This window comes from Syngnathoides biaculeatus, chromosome 3 (genome assembly GCF_019802595.1).
Source record: "Syngnathoides biaculeatus isolate LvHL_M chromosome 3, ASM1980259v1, whole genome shotgun sequence".
Lineage (NCBI taxonomy): Eukaryota > Metazoa > Chordata > Actinopteri > Syngnathiformes > Syngnathidae > Syngnathoides > Syngnathoides biaculeatus.
In genome coordinates this window covers 30,615,501-30,634,121 of record NC_084642.1, presented here as the reverse complement: position 1 = coordinate 30,634,121, position 18,621 = coordinate 30,615,501, and the positions used below count along the sequence as shown (strand labels likewise).

At 42.2% G+C, this 18,621-nt stretch overlaps 3 protein-coding genes across 17 annotated transcripts in view; 2 read left to right on the top strand and 1 right to left on the bottom strand.

Annotated features, from left to right (window-relative positions):
* The window catches only part of gramd2aa (GRAM domain containing 2Aa), a 32,639-nt gene extending 23,118 nt beyond the window's left edge, over positions 1 to 9,521 (top strand). Inside the window, exons 8-12 of the mRNA XM_061815314.1 lie at positions 2,139 to 2,210; positions 2,289 to 2,345; positions 3,226 to 3,403; positions 6,096 to 6,189; positions 6,626 to 9,521. Coding sequence (XP_061671298.1) covers positions 2,139 to 2,210; positions 2,289 to 2,345; positions 3,226 to 3,403; positions 6,096 to 6,189; positions 6,626 to 6,740 — 516 coding nt within the window. The 3' untranslated portion in view covers positions 6,741 to 9,521. The remainder of the gene's footprint in view (positions 1 to 2,138; positions 2,211 to 2,288; positions 2,346 to 3,225; positions 3,404 to 6,095; positions 6,190 to 6,625) is intronic.
* Positions 9,522 to 14,856: 5,335 nt separating this feature from the next.
* senp8 (SUMO peptidase family member, NEDD8 specific) lies at positions 14,857 to 18,312 on the bottom strand. 6 transcript variants are annotated; one of them, XM_061815312.1, is made up of 3 exons: positions 17,793 to 17,832; positions 16,621 to 16,699; positions 14,857 to 16,523 (listed from the first exon to the last, which is right to left on the bottom strand). In XM_061815312.1, exon 3 carries the CDS (start codon positions 16,520 to 16,522, stop codon positions 15,896 to 15,898), a length of 627 nt encoding a protein of 208 aa, XP_061671296.1. In that variant the 5' UTR covers position 16,523; positions 16,621 to 16,699; positions 17,793 to 17,832; the 3' UTR covers positions 14,857 to 15,895. The 6 variants fall into 6 exon arrangements, with proteins under 6 accessions (XP_061671296.1, XP_061671295.1, XP_061671294.1 ...); XM_061815311.1 differs by lacking the exon at positions 17,793 to 17,832 and adding an exon at positions 17,338 to 17,478; XM_061815310.1 differs by lacking the exons at positions 16,621 to 16,699; positions 17,793 to 17,832 and adding an exon at positions 18,174 to 18,312.
* The window catches only part of myo9aa (myosin IXAa), a 122,976-nt gene continuing 122,653 nt past the window's right edge, over positions 18,299 to 18,621 (top strand). For all 10 annotated transcript variants that reach the window (XM_061815300.1, XM_061815303.1, XM_061815302.1 and 7 more), the window contains exon 1: positions 18,299 to 18,438. The gene's annotated coding sequence lies outside the window, so the exon portion shown is untranslated. The remainder of the gene's footprint in view (positions 18,439 to 18,621) is intronic.

The following is an 18,621-nucleotide window of genomic DNA, read 5'->3' as shown; positions in this document are numbered from 1 at the left end:
CAACACTACAGCACCTGAATCCCTCACTATAGGCCACACAAATAAATCAGTGTCCTGACCCATCCAATTAAAAAGAAATCAGAAAATACCAGTGAGCTGCAAAAATACCATCATTGAATGTTTATTTTGCAAATTACCTGTTTTGAAAGACTATAATGACTCCAGTTGTTCTCTGAAGATATGCGTGATAGAAAATCGATGGAAACATCTACACAGAGACAAAATATGATTAATGGGCTTCTGTGCTTTAGTCTTAGAACACATACACACTAAGCAGCAACATACTAATGCATATTAGAAATCTAAAACTTCTGCAGCGCTCATTAAGTATGTGCGGATGAGGACGGAATTGGGATTTCAACAACAACAATGAAAATCCTCTAGCATACTGAGCGAGTACGATGAAGTAGTAGTTTAACTACGTCATAAGCAAGAGGTTCTGGTTTCAAATCTCCCCTTGAACCTTCTTGTGTGCAGAGCCGCTAAATGTTGCGGAATGTCTATTTTGTGATGAAATCACCAAAGGTGTGGACTCAAGTCACATGACTTGAAACTCAACTTGAAATAATGTTAAAAGACTTGAACAGTAATGACTTGTGACTTGACTTACACTTGACACCTTCCATCCATCCGTCTTCTACTGCTTTTCCTGTTCAGGTCGCAGGGGCAGTAACTTTAACTGCGATGCCCAGACTTCCCTTTCCCCAGCCACTTCATCGAGCTTTTTCCCGGGGGATCCCGAGGCGGAATCTTGTTCATTTGGTCACGACCCACAACTCGTGACATTAGATGAGGGTAGGAACGTAGATCGACTAGTAAATTGAGAGATTTGCCTTTCGACTTAGCTCCCTCTTTTTCACAATGGCTTGATACAAAGCTCCGCACCAATATAGACACTGCACTGATCCGCTTGTCAATCTCCTGCTTCATTCTTCCCTCACTCGTGAACAAGGCCCCCAGATACTTGAACTCTTCCACTTGGGGCAGGATCTCATCCCCTGACCCGGACAGGGCACGCCACCCTTTTCTGACTGAGGACTGATGAATAGAATCACAAACATCACTCTTTCCTCTCAAATATATCTTGCATACTGTATGTATTACTTCAGAATATATATTAATATATATACAGCTGTCAATAAGTAGAACAATAATCACAGCAAAAACTTACTTAAAAAGCAGAAAAGTTTTTTCAGCATGAATTAGGAGTTACAGCGCTACTTAACTCAAACCAGCACTGTTCTTTTTATTCTTTACGAGATGTTTCATTCTTGTGTCTTTGTAGTTATCTTATTGTTGTAAGTGAACTTGAGACTACTATGTCCAAAAGTCTGATTAAGATTCACTTGCCAACACAACAGTCCCGATATGAGCAGAAGATCTTTTTGAAGGAGATAAAGATTGGCCTTGAAAACTCTTGCAGTACATGTGGATGACTCATTCTCGATAAAGATATGTAATCACGTAGACTGTCTGTGGGTTTATACAATATGCAGATTGAGTCAGATGTGTAGTCAGTGTCTTTTAACCTCACAGCTGTACTTTTCTGTCTTTAGTTTGTTTCACCTGCTCATTTCCAAATTAGGACAGTATTTTTAGGTAAGAGAGGCTCGGTTTGGGATAATCTTGTCTGACCACTTTGATTGATTGGTCCTAAAAATACAAATGAGATTGAAAATAAAAAATCCTCTTTGTGCCAAAGATTAAATAGTTCAAATGTACGAGTGTTTCCTTTCCTCTCCAGATGTTTTGTAGGTGTTTCTTGATGTAATGGGGACCAACGCAGTATACTGCTTTTGTTGCCACGACAACTGTAGGCAGTGTTGTCACAAAGTATAAGGAAAGAAAGAAAGAAAGAAAAAAAAAGGTTTTTCTGCCACTCATCGATGCAGCACTTTGTCACCAAAATGCTGAGTTACATACCCACAAACACAGACACCTTCACCCCTATGTTGTAACTTCTAGCACACCCGCGACCCAACTGAGGAGCAGCTGTACGGAAAGATGGATGGATGGATGTCCAGTCTTAGTGGAAATGCATGAAGATTTCAGATTACAACCTTTGAAGTTGCAGTACATTGCTTCTGACAGCATTCCATGATTTCTTGTATGTTTATGTTGTGTTTTTATTTTCACAGTATGTATTTGTGTCACTTCTATCAAGAGAAAGTGTGTATGATGTACTTCGTAGGATCTGCACACACTTGCAGGTGTGTACACAGGATGCAGTGCAATGTATAAACAGTACTGTATGTCAGTCAAAGTATCAATGTCATGTTCCCCTGCAGGTCAATGGGAAGAGCCTGAGTTTAAAGCAATACATGGAGGAGCCCACATTATCACTGGTTAGTCACAACAGCTTTAAAACGCTACATTAAGTTTTAGTTGGGTGTTGACCTGACTGGAGGAGACCCATTACCGGGGTGACCTCAGATCATTTTTTGCTGGTCTGATATATTGGTGAACCAGCCACAATACATCTCATGTTGTGTTAGTGCTAGCTTCTGTGCTAAAGTTACTGTTAAGCAGTTGTGTGCGTATATGCAGTGTTTGCACAAATTTTACTCTACTCTAAAACAATCTGGTAGTAAAAACAAATCCATTAAAGCAACAGTTGGGAATAATTGTTCTTGAGGCAGTCAAAAAGTAGTAAGGACTCTTTAACCTACTAATTAATTTTTTTCCTGAAATTTTCACAGTTTGTGTTTTAAATACTTGTTTGAATGTTTATTTCAATATATGCTTTGTTTGAGCCTGTGTCCTCTTTCTGTCTTCCGTTGTGGAAATGAAGTCATTGTTGGATAGCTGTCAGAAGCAAAGAGATGTGATTCGGTTTATTGCATTGGAAGGGGAACCAACATGAAACACTTTCAAAACGTTGCAAAATGTGGATGAGGATGCTGCAACAGGTTACTGCGCAGTCAAAAAGTGGGTGTTCAGGATCAAATGCCAAGAACAGGAGCCTACTTTGCGTGAGCTCCATGACGAGCAAAGGAGCGGCAGACTATCGTCACTTAATCCCAAGAATAGTGCAAGGGTGAAGGGACTTGCCGAAGATCGTAGAGTCGCCATTGATGACTTAATCCTAACACCATACACATTTTGCAACCTTTTAAAGATGTTTCCTGGTGGTTCCTCATTCAAAGCAAGAAATTCAAGATGAGCTCTCTACGTCTGTGGGGCATACAACAATGAGCTTTATATATTTATTTTCTTCTGTTCCAGGATGACTTCCCAACTCCTGACGAGTTCCCAGCGGTTGATGAATTCCCGTCAGTATTAAAGTGGAGAAGGAAGCCCTCAGTTTTGTCTGTGTCCTCCTCCCTTCCTGATCTCCTGGGAAACTCAAGCAGTAGTCTGAGCGCTGTCAATACACCCTTCAAGTCAGAGCAGCCCCTGGAAGGTCAGACCCTGAGGAAAAAACTACAGTATTTGTGAAAAACTGCATTTCTACCCTTTGTCATTTGAATTATTTGGTCCTGGATGTGGGTCAAGGAGCAAAATATTCAGTTGTTTATTAACATGTCTCTTATGCAATAGTACACTGAGCTCCAAATGCAATGTGAAGGGGGAGTGTATTAAAAAGCTTGGAGCGGATGCAGATTTAATCCAGATAATCGCAATACGTATCTGTGGTCTGTGGCCATTTTACAAGCCTATAGATTGACAGGTTTTATGTAATTGAAAGTACACACTCACAGGATTTATTTTTTTTCAGTATCTACTGTTATTTTGGCAGAATACAAGTGCCGTATGAACATTTACCTCTTAAAAAGGTAATATCTATTTGACAGACATAATCAGAGAGGTACAATATTTATTTAACTGTCTGTTAACAATATGTATCCAAATATATAATGTACCTGTACATCAATGATGTTGTAGATTAGAGGGGTGTAGAATTGCACTGTGCCATCCAGAGAGTGGTTTCTAGTACTGTACTAAAGTGACTTGCTCAAATATTGTTCAAATCATCATGTAAACAACCCTTAGCTCTGCTAGTTATGGCAGCATGCACAAGGGAGTCCGATATCCTGAGTTCGGGGTTTGGTCACGTGATGTTCGGAATGCAAGCATGAGGCCAATTGGGATGTTAACTTCAGTTGACAGCAGGCGGCAATCTTGCCCAACATGGCTGGACCCTTGAGTTTGGTTATTTATTTATCCATCTGTTTTCAAACGCTTATCCGGGTCAGGTGAGCACTAGCTCCAGCAGGGACGCCCAGACTTCCCTTTCTCCAGCCACTTCATCCAGCTTTTCCAAGGGGATGTAGTGTCTCGAGCGTGTCCTGGGTCATCCCTGGAGTCTTTTTTTGCGGTGGGACACCTCTCCAGGGAGGCATCGGAATTAGGTTCCCCCGTCCACCTCATCTGGCTCCTCTCAACGCGAAAGACCGGCGGCCAGACTTTGGGCCCCTCCCAGATGATTGAATTTCTCACCCTATCTCTCAGGGATCCGGGATCTTGCTCTTTCTGTTGTGACCCAGAGCTCATGACCATAAGTGAGGGTAGGAACATAGATCGACTGGTAAATTGAGAGCTTCGCCTTTCGACCTCGCACCCTCGTTACCACAACGACCGATACGAAGTCCTCATCATTGCAGACGCTGCACACATCCGCCTGTCAATCTCCAACTGTATTCTTCCCTCACTTGTGAACAAGACCCCAAGGTATTTGAACTCTTCCGCTTGGGGCAGGATCTCATCCTCGACCCGGACATGGCACGCCATCCTTTTCCAATTTAGGACAATGCTCTCAGATTTGGAGGGATTGATTTTCATCTCATCCCCTTCACAATTGGCTGTGAACTGCTCCAATGACAATTAGATCACAGCTTGATGAAGCCAACAGAACCACCTCAAAACAGAGATCTAATGCTGAGGCCACCAAAAAGGACCCCCGTACACTTGGGCTGCACCTAGCGGTTCTATCCATAAAATTTAAGAAAAGAATTGGTGACTCTCACCGGAAATGAGTCCAACTTACTGCCGGAAATGTGGACCAAATGGTGGCTACACTCTTGTCCACAGGGGTGAACCCCAATGTACAGGCGCCGATCCTGAGGGGCAATAAGTATATCCACACCTGCTTAGCAATTCTCACTGTGCTCAACTCCAGATTGGAAGAGTGTAACCCCTCTTGAGAGGACTGGTACCAGAGCCCAAGCCGTGTGGAAAGGCGAGCCTGACTATGTCTAGTCGGAACTTCTTGACCCCACACACCAGCTCGGGCTCCTTCCCTGCCACAGAGGTAACGTTCCATGTCCCGAGAACCAGCCTCTATAGCCAGGGATCGGAATCACAAGGTCTCCGCCTTTGGGCACCACCCAGGTCACAACCGCACCTGACACCTGTGGCCTCTCCCACAGGTGGTGAGCCCATGGGAAGGGGGACCCACATTCCCCTTTCGGGTTGTGCCCGGCCGAGCCCCATGTACAGGCATGGTCACCGGGCACTTGCCTTTTAGCCCCACCTCTAGATGGGGGCACCGGTGACCCGCGTTTGGGCAAGAGAAGCCTCGATCCATTATTTATATTCATCATAGGGGTTTATGGAGTTGTACTTTCTCTGGTCAACTCATCTAGGACCTTTTTGCTGTGGGTGACCCTACCAGGGGCCGGACCCCCCAGACAACTTAGCTCCTAGGATCGGTGGGACACACAAACACCTTCACCATGATAAGGTGACAGCTCAAGGAGAGGTGATTCATTTATTTATTTAAATTAGTTTAATTATTATTACATGAATGCAATAGTAATCCGAATACTGTGTTTAAACCATTTATATTCATTCATTTTCCAAGCCGCTTGTTCTCACAAGACTCACAGGAGTGCTGGAGGAGTCCCAGCTAACTCCAGGCGTAAGGCGGACGACACCCTGAACTAGTTGCGAGTCAGTCGCGGGGTACATATCAACACCATCACTGAGCGGGAATTGATCCCACGCTGCCCACACCAAAGTCAGGCGTGTGTACCACTACACCATCACTGATTTGTGTTTTGACTGGTGTGGGTTTTATTCTTGCCCCCAAATGTTTTGTGTTTCCTTCCCCTATGTGGCAGTGTAATTGCTTATGATACATGTGTGTGTCACAGAGCGAGGCCTGCAGACAGACCGAGGCCTTTTATCAGAGCCCGTGGCAGAGTTGGGCCAGATGGAATACCAGCTGCTCAAGGTCTTTACCCTGCTGTGAGTGTGAAACACATACACACACCCAATAAGAGCTCCACACAGGATGGCAACTTTAACAGGGTGATACAAGTAGTCATGGTGTCCAGTCATGTGAGGAGTGGCACATGTAATAGCACACACTTCCATGACTCCAGAATTGTATTCTTGTAGTCCATCTATCCATTTTCTTTAGCGCTTCTCCTCAGGAGGGTCCCAAGCGAACTTGAGCCTACTTCTGGTTAGACTTTTGGACTGGTTGACGGTCAATCGCTGAGCATGAATAAACCATTCACACTCATATTCACCCCACCGTTCAGAAAAAAAAATTCACCCTGGTTCAAATTGGTCTCGTATTGCCCCCCAGTGTTCACTCTTGACACATCAAATCACCCAAGAAACTACTGAATTTTTCGAAACAACAATATACAAATTACTCTGTGTGTTGTCTTGACAGGATCATTCTCCTAATCCTGTCTTCGTGCTACCTGGCATTCCGTGTGTGCAGTCTGGAACAGCAGCTCTCCTTTCTCAGCACTCCACATTTGCCCCTCAGGGAACGGTCACTATGATCAATCAAACTATTACCTTACTCCCTAAACACACATACATACGTATTCTGTGTGAATCAGTAGAGGAGGAAGAGGAGAGTCAGATCCCAAAGGCTCCATCAACCTGTCTTGCTTTCCAGTTGTCCAGGTAATCTTGGTGCCTCTAGATGAGCTTTTGGTTTGGCCTCCTGGTCACTCTTCCCACACATACATCCATCTCTGATTCTCCACTTATCATATGATGAAGAAACACTAACCGTCCCCAGACATCAAGACCATCCCTCCATGGGACTGGTGATCACTTTGAGACTATGCAAACAGACTGTATTTGTGTCCCGTAATGACCCTGTAGCAAGTGAATGATAGTTCAAAACCATGAAAAGACTTGAAAAATGCGTTTCATTTGTAGCTCACGCTTCTTTACAGTGAACTAAACCAAATGACCTATTGTTGATCCTGACTCGTGCACTTTTAAAAAATATATATATGTCCACAAAATTTTATAATTACTTTTAGATCTATGCATGACTTTTGCAGATTGGAATAGTGGTTAAAACATGTCCCTCACGGTTCTGAGGTTCAGGGATTTGAATCGTAGCTCTGGCCTTCCTGTGGGGTGTTTTTATGTTCTCCCCATGCTTGAGTGGGTTTTCTCCGGGTACTTTGGGCTTTCTCCACATTCTCTCAAAAACATGCACGTTAGGTTCATTGATGACTCCAAATTGTCCGTAGGTGTGAATGTGAGTGTGAATGGTCGGTTGTCCGTACATGCCTTGTGACTGGGCTGGAGACCAGTCCAGGGTGTGTATCCCTGCCTCTTGCCCCAAGTCTATCACGCTGGATGGATGGATGGATGGATGGATGGATGGATGGATGGATGGATGGATCGGTCCTCTGATCATAGGTACTCAGTTTTCATGTTTAAATGTATTTATGTGATGGAGGAGGCAAGGTTGCAACATTTGACTGAATGAAATGATCATTTAACTGTAATATGCTTAAAGCAATAACACCTCTTGTGTGTTTATAACAATGTGAATGCAATTATTGATTAACTACAAACCCAAGCCCAATGAAGTTGGGATGTGCTAAATGAATAAAGACCTAATACAATGATTTTCAAATCACATTCAACCTATATTTAATTGAAAACACTACAAAGAGGTTCTTAAATGTTCAAACTGATAAACTGTTGTTTTTAGCAAATAATCATTAATGTATAATTTTATGGCTGAAACTTGCTTCAAAAATGCTGGGACAGGTGGCAAAAAGGACTGAGAAAGTTGAGGAATGCTCATCAAACACCTGTTTGGAACATCTCACAGGTGAAAAGGCTAATTGGGAACAGGTGGGTAACATGATTGGGTTTAAAAGAAGGTTCCCGGCCATTCAAAAGCAAAGATGGGGCGAGGTGCACCTCTTTGTGAACACGTTTGTGGACAACGTTCCTCAACGTACAATTGCAAGGAATTTTAGTGATTTCATCATCTACAGTCCATATCATTATCTAAAGATTCAGAGAACCTGGAGAAATCACTGCGTGTAAGCCAAAAGGCCAAAAACCAACATTGAATGTCCGTCACCTTCGATCTCTCAGGCAGCACGGCATCAAAAACCAACATCAATGTGTAAAGCATCCACCACATGGCCTCAGAAACACTTCAGAAAACCGATGTCAGGAAATACAGTTTGGCACTACATCTGTAAGTGTAACTTAAAACTCTAGTATGCAAACCATACCATTTATCAACAAAACTCAGAAACGTTGCCGGCTTCATTGGGGCCGAGCTCATCTAAGACGGACTGATGAAAATAGGAAAAGTGTTCCGTGGTATAACAAGTTCGAATTTCATGTTGTTTTTGGAAATTGTGGATGTCTTATCCTCAAGGCCAAACAGGAAAACAACCATCTGGACTTTTATGGACACAAAGTTCAAAAGTCAGCATGTGTGATGGTATGGGGCTATGTTAGTGTCAATGGCACGGGTAACTTACACATCTGTGAAAGCACCATTAATGCTGAAAGGTACATACAAGTTTTGGAGAAACATATGCTGCCATCCAAGCAACATCTTTTTCATAAATGCTAATGCTTATTTCAGCAGGACAATGTCAAACCAGATTCTTGGCTTCATGGCTTTGTAGGAAAAGAGTCGCGATATTGACTGGCCTGCCTGCCTGCAGTCTAGACCACTGAAAATGTGTGGCGCATTATGAAGCGTAAAATATGGCAACGGAGACCCCGGACTGTTGAACAGCTGAAGCTGTACATCAAACAAAATTGGGAAAGAATTCCAACTACAAAGCTTCAACAATTATTATCCTCAGTTCCCAAACGCTTATTGAATGTTGTTAGAAGAAAAGGTGATATAACACTGGTAAACATATCACCCTGTCCCAGGTTTTTGGGAATGTGTTGCAGCCATAAAATTGTAAGTTAATGTTTTTTTTGTTTTTTTTTTTTTTTAAAAAAACTATAGTTTATAAGTTTAAACATTATCTTATCTTTGTAGTGAATTTAATTAAATAAATGTTGAAGATGATTTGCAAATTATGGTATTCTGTTTTCATTTACAACATCCTAATTTCATTGGAATTGGTTTTGTAGGTAACGATTGTCCATTTATAGATGTATTGATCTGTTGCAAGGAGTGGTTTATTTTCTACATTTCTATTGAAGTGGTCACTCGTATTCTAATTACAAGTGTAAATGCTTTCATGACTTTAAGGATATTGTATTGATTTTGCTAACTGGATGTCATTTTGGTTTAGTATTAAACTCCTGGTTGATTAAAATGGTGACAGACCAGATAAGGAACGTGTGTTTGTGTGTCTTTTCCTATAATGGTTAATTTAAATCGTAAAAACATCAATTATAATACGATGAATAATTTGCTGTAGCGTGACATCAAAACTGGTTTATATTTAATCCACACATTCAAGATCAAAGCCCAACAATGGCTCTACTCAGAATCAGCTTTATTGGCCAAGTATGTTACAAGACACACAAGGAATTTGTCTATAGTAGTTGGAGCTGCTCTAGTATGACAACAAACAGCCACTATGACAAAATATACATTTAGGAGGATGGAGAGTTATAGCGCAATGAAAATGTACCACAAGTGTAATGATGCTGTATAACGGCAATTGTGCAAATGATTCAGAGTACTCAAGCAATTTAGATCAATTTAAAGTGCCTAATAGTGCAATGATCTGGCACAGTGGAGGGGGGCAGACTTTTTTTTTTCCATCACTGATGATTTTCTGTTCCAGTCAGGGTTTGTCCTTTTATGGAACACACCAAACCGTGGCAGATGGACCGCTTCTCCTCATGCATGTAGCAGGGGCGCAGGACCCTATGCCAACTACCTTTGAACAAAAGCAGTGAATTGAACTTGGGGGGTAAAAATTACTTTCAAATTTACTGAGATGCACCTGTGTATTGACAAATTGCCTTCATACAAAAAAAAAAAAGCTTTGGAAACATAAAGCCATTTAAAAAAGATAAAGCATTTATAATGAAAAATAAAGTATTAGTAGTAGTAGTAGTAGTCCATGTTTATTTGTTATTATATTATGAGTGCGGCTGTTTGTCTCTAGGTGCCCTGCGATTGGCTGAAAACCAGTTCAGAGTGTATCCTACCTCCTGCCCGTTGACAGCTGGGATAGGCTCACTCCCGCGGCCCTCATGAGAATAAACGGCTAAGAAAACGGATGGATATGTTTTATTAGAAATCAAACAACGAAAATGTAACTGCTGTCATGCCTGTCCACTAGGGGACGCAATCTCACCGTATTATCACTATCCATTCATTGACTGTACAGCATTCTGGTGACATTTTAGATAAATTGTACAAGTTGTCTGGTATAGACACTCATTTTAGGTAATCCACAGGTTAAACCAAAAAATTCTAATAAAACAAGTAGCCCAAACCTACCCTGATTTCAAAAATCGTGTGAAAATCATTGACAGGTGCAGCGAAGAGAGGGTTGGAGTAAACAGAAGGACATCTGGTTCAGAGAGTCGGTGATCATGCAGAGAATATGACAAGAATTCCCATATTTACGCCAAGGGTACGTGCTCCAAACCAGTCTTGGACTCGAGATGGATTAAATGCGTGGGAAGAGATAGTCTCATATAAATGGGATCTTTGTCATTTAGGTCAAGAAAAAAGAGGTACGGGGTCCATTGGTTGCTGCTGCCATCTTTAGTCATCCTGGATATTAATAGTAGTAGGTTGTATTTGTGTTTGTGATCCAAGGGGGGGGGGGGGTGGACGGTGGAGTAGAGCTCCCTTGAATGTAGCGTATACTTTTTTTCCACTCTGTGTGCGGGCGTGTCCTTTCGTCAATTAAGGCAGACGGTCAGACTTGGCGCCGCCCTCCAGGGAGTCACATCACGTGTTCCAGAATGCTCTCCGGATGACATTTAACCCCTCTGCTTTGACAGACTGTCACGTCCCGCTAATGGTTCGCATTCCCCACGCTAAGATCGTCAGCACACGCGGCATACTTGGAGGGTCTCCAGTAACACAGATGTGCACCAATGAAGTGCATGACTGTTTATCACTGTATAAAGTAAGAGGCACGGCTTCCATTTTATTGCGCTAAACACACGTCTTTGTTTATATTTCCTACCCTCTAGTGTGCCTCGTTAAGGTCTAGTTTTACTACTGAAGCAAATATACCAAAATGTACAGGTCTAATGGTAGATAAGAGATGTTGACTGATTGTTTTCACCGATTTTTCTCTGACAAATAAAGAATTCGGGACACTTTTGGGTTCTATCGTACTGTACTTGCAAATGATGACATCCACAAAATGAACTGATCTGCAGGGCCAAAATATTCACGGCAGACGTTTCCCTCTTCTCATAAATCCTAGTGCCAGTGCAACGCGTCAGTAATCTGCATCATATACCGTATATGTGTGTTTATGCGTTGGCCTGCACATGGAAGCCTATAACTAATAAATATAGCTTCATCGCTGGCTAATGATTGACACATTCCAAAACATTCTTCATCCCTATAATAGTTCACTGGATTAATTCAATTTGAGCTCAATTTGGAGCCACTGTTATTGTAGCGGTTCACTCGCCTGACATTTGTGGAGGGTGTGTGGGTTCCATCCCCAGTGACACCAGTTTGGTCCGTGGGCATCGCACCAGCAAGGCACCAAGTGCCCAAACAGCTCAAGGACAACAATCCACTCACACTGCCGACGTGTGTGCGCTAGATTCTATTTCCTAGGGAATGCTCGCCAGTTAATCCTACGGGCCAGGAGCAAAAAGCAAACAGGTTAGTCAACAATGGTTCCTTGCTGTGTCAGGCGGAACATGTCGTTCAGCTGGAGTTGTTTTACGAGTTCATACAAGACGTTAATACTTGTAGTTTCATAAGCCCACCGTGTGTTTTCACGCCCATTCTCTGGAGAGTTGTCATTGTACAAAAACGGCACGATGAGACAAAACAAAAGAGGACACTGATGACACCTCAACTCCACAGCGAAAAGCGCTTCTTCACATCTGTTTCTCTTCAGTGGAGAACCCGGGAATATTAAACATTATTTATACACTGGATTTCTGTGAGTAAAGAAAATGCAAGAGTGATCATCATTGTGTAAAAATCTTTCCTCCATTTCTCATTGTCAGCATCTGCAGTTCGTTAGCTTTTTCAGCTTTTCAAACTCTTTGTGTTTCTTCCAGTACCGACTAAATCAAGTCAGTTGAAAGTTAGAAATGCAGCGTGCGCACTTTCAGTAAGTCTCAACATGTACTGTAGCTCTTTGTTGTATAAAAATGAGGGGAAAAAATGGTCCATCCATCCATCTTTTCTCCTGCTTGTGGTCAAGTCCAAAGAAAACTCACAGAAGCACAAAGGAGAACTTCCAAACTGCACACACACACACACACACACACACACACACACACACACACACACACAACACACACACACACAAAACGACTATTCCAAAAATATTTCCATTGGTTTACTACAAATAATTACAAGTACTCTTTGAAACTTTTCACATTCACAAGTTTTACATTTTGATTAACGTTATCCAAATGCTTGAATACTAGTGGTGTCTCAGCCCTGATGAGCACAGCAAAAATGAAAACATTCAAAAATCATATAATTCATTCTGCTCAGTTGTGACTGTGTAGCGACTGATGACTGGACAGGAGATTCTGGACAAGAGTTAGCGACTCCAACTATTCGGACAGTTCGTGTTGACTCCTGAGGGGACAGGTGAGGATTTACAGTATTTATAAGCTTTTTTAAAAGCTGAATATTGATACTTGCGAGTTTCTGGCCTCAGAGCTGCAGAGAATGTTCTTGTTTTTAAGAACGGGCTCACGACCCACCCTTTTAATTTAGCTTGTGGTGTTTCTGTGTCCCAGTAATCCTTGGCGCTAAATTGTCTGGGCCTTCATGGACCTGGGAGGGTCACTCATAGCAAACAGGTCCTAGGTGAGGGACCAGACAAAGCACACTCAAAGACCCCTTGTGAAAAGTATGAATATTAGATTTATTTTTTCATTGCCCAGACACGGTTCACCAGGGCCCCCTCTGGAGCTAGGCCTATTGTTCGGGCTCAAAAACTGCAGAGGCAGAATTGTACAACTCCACACGGCTGGAAAGGGCTACGAAGAAATTGTCAAGCCGCTTGGTGAAAAAAGGGCCACTGTTGGACCAATTATTAGAAAATGGAAGAAGCTAAACATGACTGTCAATCTCAAATCGGAGAGGATCCCCATTCAAGATATAACCTTGTGGGGTCTCAATGATCCTTACAAAGGTGGGGAATCAGCCCAGGACTACACGAGAGTACTTGGTCAATGACCTGAAAAGAGCTGGGACCACCGTTTCCAAGGTGACTGTTGGTAACACACTAAGATGTCATGGTTTGAAATCATGCACGGCACGGAAGGTTCCCTTGCTTAAACCAGCACATGTCAAGGCCCGTCTAAAATTTGCCAATGACCATTTGGATGATACAGAGGAGTCATGGTAGAAAGTTTTGTGGTCAGATGAGACCAAAATTGAACTTTTTGGTCATAATTCCACTAACTGTGTTTGGAAGAAGACGAATGATGAGTTCCATCCCAAGAACACCATCCCTACTGTGAAGCATGGGGGTGGTAGCATCATGCTTTGGGGGTGTTTTTCTGGACATTGGACAAGACGACTGCACTTTATTAAGGAGAGGATGACCACGGCCAAGTATTGTGAGATTTTGGGGAACAACCTCTTTCCCTCTGCCAGAGCATTGAAGATGGGTCGTGGCTGGGTTTTTCAACATGACAATGACCCGAAGCACACAGCCAGGAAAACCAAGAAGTGGCTCCGTAAGAATCATATCAAGGTTCTGGCGTGGCCTAGCCAGTCACCAGACCTATACCCAATAGAAAATCTTTGGAGGGAGGTGAAACTCCATGTTCCTCAGCGACACGCCAGAAACCTGTCTGATCTAGAGAAGATCTGTGTGGAGGAGTGGGCCAAAATCCCTCCTGCAGTGTGTGCAAACCTGGTGAACAACTACAGGAAATGTTTGACCTCTGTAATTGCAAACAAAGTCGACTGTACCAAATATTAACATTGGTTATCTCTGGCGTTCAAATTCTCATTTACAGCTGTATCACACAAATAAATTGTTAAAAAAATCATACATTGTGATTTCTGGATTTTTCATTTTAATTATCTCACTCACAGTGGACATGCACCTACAATAAAAATTTCAGAACCCTCCATGATTTCTAAGTGGGAGAACTTGCAATGTAGCAGGGTGTTCAAATACGTGTATTGCCATCTTGTTCATGAATGAGAGAAGAATGGAATGGAAGATTGACAGGTAGGTCAGTGTAGCATCTCCAGTGATTATGTATTGGTCCATTGCGGTGAAGAAAGGGCCTAAAGGGAAACCTCTCAATTTACTAGTTGAGCTACATTCCTACCTCCACCTACGTTCATGAGCAGTGACCAATCAAGGGGGCAATCACCCAAAGTTCAGAGGGAGGCACTCCAGCCTTCCCATGACCCTCATGAGGACAAGCACTCTAGAATACAAATTGAAGTCTTTTTTTGTAAAATTTGAATGTGAATCACTGTGAGCCAATACAATATGACAAAAGCAACACTTTCAAGATAAAACTGATTTAATAAAGAACAAAAGTTATGTCATTAAATCCAATAATACTTCCAAATACAAGTCCCACAGTGATGAGAGCCAAGAATAAAATTATGGAAACAAAGTCACATTCTGTTAATCTTTGTCCATTCAAAAATGACCATGTGTTTTAACATTTATATTTTTACCCCAAACTCATAAAATGGAAGTCACTGATCACATTGCCTCCAACATCAGTAAAATGTACACGCAATGACGTACCTTTTATAGGCATGCTGGTGTTCTTGTTTACATCTCAAGTGTTGCACTGCTTATATTAGAAATAAACATTACAGTGGTAGTTCGTATAAATCATAAAATGGTAAAAATATTGTCACTTTATTTCATTACCAACTGGGTCGAAATGAAACAAGTTTTGCTTTACCGTTCTTAAGAGTGCATGAGTGTATTCATTGCTCTCGCAGAGAATACAACAGTAGTACATGGACAAAATGGTTGATACCCCTTTTAATGAAAGGGAAAAATTCAAAATGGTCACAGCAACAACTTCTAACAAACTGGCGTTAAAAGAACAATGAGTGAAAATGAACCAATGAAAATTATACATTGCCTTTAAATGGTTAAAAGAAATGAAACAGACCTGGACAACAACGATGGCATCCTTGATAAGATTGAAAATAATTTGAATATTAAATAAAGGTTTGTATTGAAGTATGTAATCAGTCTGACTTACTATTAATAAGCAGTTTCTGTGCTACTCATTGACTATTATAGAAACTGTGTAACACAATATTAAAAGATACTTTAATTTGTTCGCGCCTGTTTCATTAGTTTGCTTTTTAAAGCGATCCTGTTATACAGCACTTAAAAATCAATGTCTGATTTTGAATTTTGTTCATTTTCTGCGAATTTTCATTTTATACTACTGTCAGCAATTTCAGTGTCATTTGTTCATTTATAGTTCATGAACAAAGAGGTACTAATTTTGTTAGCTCGTGCATGTGCAGTTCTGCATACAGTGCGTGTGGTACAGAGGAAAAGAGTGCACATCAGAGTTGACTCTGAGCGAGACTTTGTATCAATATGCCCCATTCTGCTCTCTTCTGTTTAATGAAGGATGGAGTGAGAGTTTGTAAAGCCAGGTGTGGCTTCTCACACAAGGCCTCAGCTATACAGATGACATACATGCCACAATCATAGCTGTTCTGTTGTACAGGACTGGGCTCCTCCACAAATGTAGCCTTTCTCCCTCCACACAACATGGGTTCTAACTTGCTAGCAATGCGCTGGGCATGCAGAGAGTTGCTGCCATTTTGAGAGTCATAGTGAGAGAAGTGGTTGGATTTATGATGGTAAACCAGAAGGCTCCAGTGCGACCCCCCAGCGCCCTGCTCGGAATTGTCATTCACAGCCAGGAAGACCCAACGACGCGAAGCCAGATCCAGAGGGTTAAGAAACATAACTAACTCCTCTGGGCTGGAAGAGCACTTGATAAACTGGGTGACCTGCGGGCTGACAAAGACGACGCTCTCCCCCAGGATTCGGAAGCGCTCACTAGCAAAATACTCAAAGGCAAATCCGATGAGTTGGTCATTCAGCCAGTGGGGTCCTTCCAGAAGGGAAACATCTGAGCGGCGAAGCAGGCTGTCCTGGTAGCTTAGCACCACGGGGTCCATGCTTCAAACGTGAACAAAATGTCAGTCACAAAAACAGTTTGAAGAAATACAGTTTAAACACTCAACAATCTTGTTCCAATTTTGTTAGCTTTTCATACCTCTGTATGAGATGTAGAGCGCTTGAACTCGCCTGTTTACTGCCCAAGTTTTAATGTACTTTTGTCTTGTTTCAGATAGCTGATATTGTCAAAATGCAGCACATTTATTTGTGAAGGAAATAAGCAAACGTCTTGATTCAAAGACATACAAAGTAAAGAAGTGTGTGTCCTAAAAACGCTTCAGCGAAGTACATCATATGGAACTGTTGTTGGCCGTGTCGTCAAAAGTTGATGGGCATAAAGGCTGGCCAAGCCAACAGCCGACCGGGATGCACAGAGTTTGTTAAGTAGAACATTGGAGTGTATTATTCCGTCGTATGATACAGAGTCCATCAAAATGGATTCTAAGAGCTTTTACGGAGTCCAAAGAAGCCTGAAGCTAATTAAAAATTTTACGAGCAGACATAGTACTTGACACAAGTGGAACGTATACTGAACGACCATGCACGCTTTCGGCATTTTACATAAAAGACACTCATCTTTATATTAATTTGTTTTGACACACAATATTTGCTACCATAGTGTTCCTAAAAGGAGAAACAAAATAATTCACATTAGCTAATAACTTGCACTCAAATACTTAATGCTTGCGATACATTAGGGTGTTACCTTTTACAGTCGGCCTACCCTGTATGAATGAGATTGCGAGCCTTATAATTCGCCCAAAGCAATGCAATTACACGTCCCGCGTCAGCAAACTGATTCAAACTTACTTACTTGTATGCGTCAAGAGACTTGAGAATTTTATTAAATATTGTGCAGGCCGAAATTAAAAGTTGTCGATCAAAAACATCGCCTCTGGATAGACCAAGAACAAGAAGTGGAAGAATTTGGGACTCATACATCCGTGACTTCGTATTTAAAGCAAATTCGAGTTGCTGCTGTTGTACAGAACCTTTGCCATATATCTTTGCTTAGCCTTAACCGACACAAACTCGCATACTGTGATAAAAATGTAAAAAGCAACAAAATCAAGGTTTCTTATCCAATATGATGCGGAAGCGGTTGAAAACATTGCAAATCATTTTAGTGCGCATGCGCATAACGACGTAGCCGTGACGTTTACGAAGGCTCTAATAGCGAATTGCAGCTAAAAGCAGCGTTAGAATGAGTTGGTTAGTCACATTTCTCCACATTACAAGAAGCCTAAAAACTCATCCAGGTGCACATACATGGCACAATTCATCAGAGCAGTCCTATTTAGCTCAAATAAGTGTGGCTGATACGCGGTGCTTTAGGAAGCTATACCCGAAACACTCCTCGTCCAGCTGCCGTAAACCGCTATCGCGTAAACAGTCACAATTTGCGACATTGGGAGGAGCCGAGGGAAAAAAAGACGTGGTTTAAAATTAATTTAGTAAAAATTAAACACACGTATTTTATGCATTTTATATGGCGATATCTGTTTATATTTAGCGTAATAATACATTTAAAAGTTGTGTGACAGAAGTTCGCCATTTCGGGCCGGCTTCCTGTTCTGTAGCTCGGCCGCGTGAGCGCGCTTTAGGACGGGGTTGAGCTCCTTAGGTGCGCACACTCTTTCACTCACTCACACGAGAGAAGAGTTGGGTGGTGAAGTCAATCACGAGCAGCGTTCAAAGGCACTCAGCTGCTGACCCGCTCGGATAGATCGTCATGCATTCCCCCGGGTCACACAGTTGACTTGCGGGGAGTTACTCCGCGGTGGGCGCCCTGAGTGAAGAGAAGATGTTGGGGTGGAATGGTGTGAAAATGCAGGGAATGAAATAAAAGTTTACTGTTGGCGACGGAGGAGGAAGGGAAGCTGCTATAAGTGACTTTCGGCGTCCTCATTTGGAGGTAAGAACTTGATTACTTACCAATTTAACTCGGAGTTGTACAGAGGTTAACTATTTATTTCTTGTTTGTGCCACTCACGGTCTCCATTGTGCACTCCATCGCACGATAGTTGCCGAGCCTTGCGTGCGTGACGTGACGTGACGTGTGGTGACAAGCTCAGCCACGGCGCGTTCGTGGACGTCC